At 41.9% G+C, this 2,014-nt stretch overlaps 1 protein-coding gene across 1 annotated transcript in view; it reads right to left on the bottom strand.

Moving 5' to 3' along the window:
- The window catches only part of LOC106815503 (acidic mammalian chitinase-like), a 7,185-nt gene that overhangs the window by 3,050 nt on the left and 2,121 nt on the right, over positions 1-2,014 (bottom strand). The window contains exons 2-4 of the mRNA XM_014819967.1: positions 1,447-1,674; positions 850-974; positions 324-447 (exon numbers count right to left, since the gene is read on the bottom strand). Of these exons, the coding sequence (XP_014675453.1) occupies positions 324-447; positions 850-974; positions 1,447-1,674 (477 nt within the window). The remainder of the gene's footprint in view (positions 1-323; positions 448-849; positions 975-1,446; positions 1,675-2,014) is intronic.

Genomic DNA, 2,014 nt, shown 5'->3' with positions numbered 1-2,014 from the left:
CTATCTATCTATCTATCTATCTATCTATCTATCTATCTATCTATCTATCTATCTATCTATCTATCTATCTATCTATCTATCTATCTATCTATCTATCTATCTATCTATCTATCTATCTATCTATCTATCTATCTATCTATCTATCTATCTATCTATCTATCTATCTATCTATGTTCATTCATAACTTTATCTGTATGTTCGGTTAGCTCCGTCTACATAATGGGCTTGTGTGTACATTTACGTACATGCGTACGTGTGTGCGTGCGTGTGCGTGCGCATACGTGCGCATGGGTTCAGTGTGCGAGCGAGATAATTGCAATTACGATGTTCAGCTGCTTTTGCCACACATCTTCGTTCGAGCGTGCGAACAGCGGACTATTGTGACCAAGAAATGATTCCCACTGTCCATGGAGATCATACGACATCAACGAGATGAAGTCCAGGTACCTGCAAACGATGACATATATACCGTGTCATGAAAATACATGTTGATATCTCACTCATCTCTGGCGTTGTTGTTGTCGTAGTTGTTGTCGTTGTCGTCGTTGTCGTCGTTGTCGTCGTTGTCGTTGTCGTCGTTGTCGTCGTTGTCGTCGTTGTCGTCGTTGTCGTCGTTGTCGTCGTTGTCGTCGTTGTCGTCGTCGTCGTTGTCGTCGTTGTCGTCGTTGTCGACGTCGTTTTTGTCACTGTTGTTGATGTTGTTGGCGTTGTTGTTGCTACAATAGTAGAAGTAGTAGTAGTAGTAGTAGTAGTAGTACTACTAGTAGTAGTAGTAGTTGTTGTTGTTGTTGTTGTTGTTGTTTTTGCTGCTGCTGCTGTTGTCGTTGTCGTGGTCGTTGTTGTACTTACGATGAAAGCGCTCGAATATCGAAACCATTGTCTATGGCACCGCCCCCTGCTGGTACGGCAGCGGTAAGCAGCAACCTGGGACGTTGGCTCTCCATGGCCTCTTGTTCGTAAGCTTCCTTCAGCGCCTATAATGGAGACTACTATTTTATCATATTTCTAATGAAAATAAAGGATGCGCGAGCACCATTTCAGTGTTGGGTAAAATATGAAACCTACGAGATACTATCAAACGAATTTTACTGATCAGTCACGTTTATCACCCACTCCACCTCACCTCGTCTACAATCGGCATGTAAAGAGGCCTCACCCCAGCTACGCATTTTTTACGTTCACCACTGCGTTAGTACATTGAAATCGTCTAGAGGTAGGACAATTAAGAGAACGAGAAGGGTCAACTATACTGGCAAAATCTCATTAAATTAAACACGATGAAACAAAATGTTTTTTATGCATTTTCTTGTCGATAATTATCATATAATAATTTGCTGATTATTCTCCATGACTCTCGTATTCTATAACCGAATCACACTCCCGCCTGTGACGATCCCTCGCGGCTCTTTTTCATCTATTTGCAGAGAAACGAATTGCTTACATTACCTTGACTAAGTAGACAAAGCGTTCTTTGTCGATTCCCGATGGATACTCCCAGTCTATATCGAGTCCATCAAAGCCATGTTGCCTGAGGAAGTCAATAGACTGCTTCACGAAGAGCGCTCTCGTGTTGGCGTTCGCCACCATGATGCTAAAGGGGTACGAGCCTAGGCTGTAGCCACCTACAGCTATGAGCACCTTCAGATGCGGGTTCTTCTTCTTCAGGTCATTCACCTACAGCGTAGAATTCGTAAAACCAAGCGGTTGTCAGTATTAATTTTTTTTACGCTGCCGCGCGCATTCGTCATTAGAAATAATAGGCGCGTTCACACTGGCGCGAATAAGCGGGATGCAAATCCCGGTTTTTGCATCGCGATCGAAATACTTATAGCGCGCGTGCACTGTAACGCGCATTATATAGTATAGCTATATATCCTACCATGATTACTATCCTAGATCTAGTTAATATTCAGCTAATACACTATAATAATTATATATACGAATATTAATACTAGCACTAGTAATGTACTATTACTATATAATTTATTACACGCTCTATCTATCTTTAATCTCC

This window comes from Priapulus caudatus, unplaced genomic scaffold (assembly GCF_000485595.1).
Source record: "Priapulus caudatus unplaced genomic scaffold, Priapulus_caudatus-5.0.1 Scaffold1132, whole genome shotgun sequence".
Taxonomy (NCBI): domain Eukaryota; kingdom Metazoa; phylum Priapulida; class Priapulimorpha; order Priapulimorphida; family Priapulidae; genus Priapulus; species Priapulus caudatus.
Note: the sequence above shows the minus strand (reverse complement) of the source record. Positions and strands in the feature narration are given on the sequence as shown.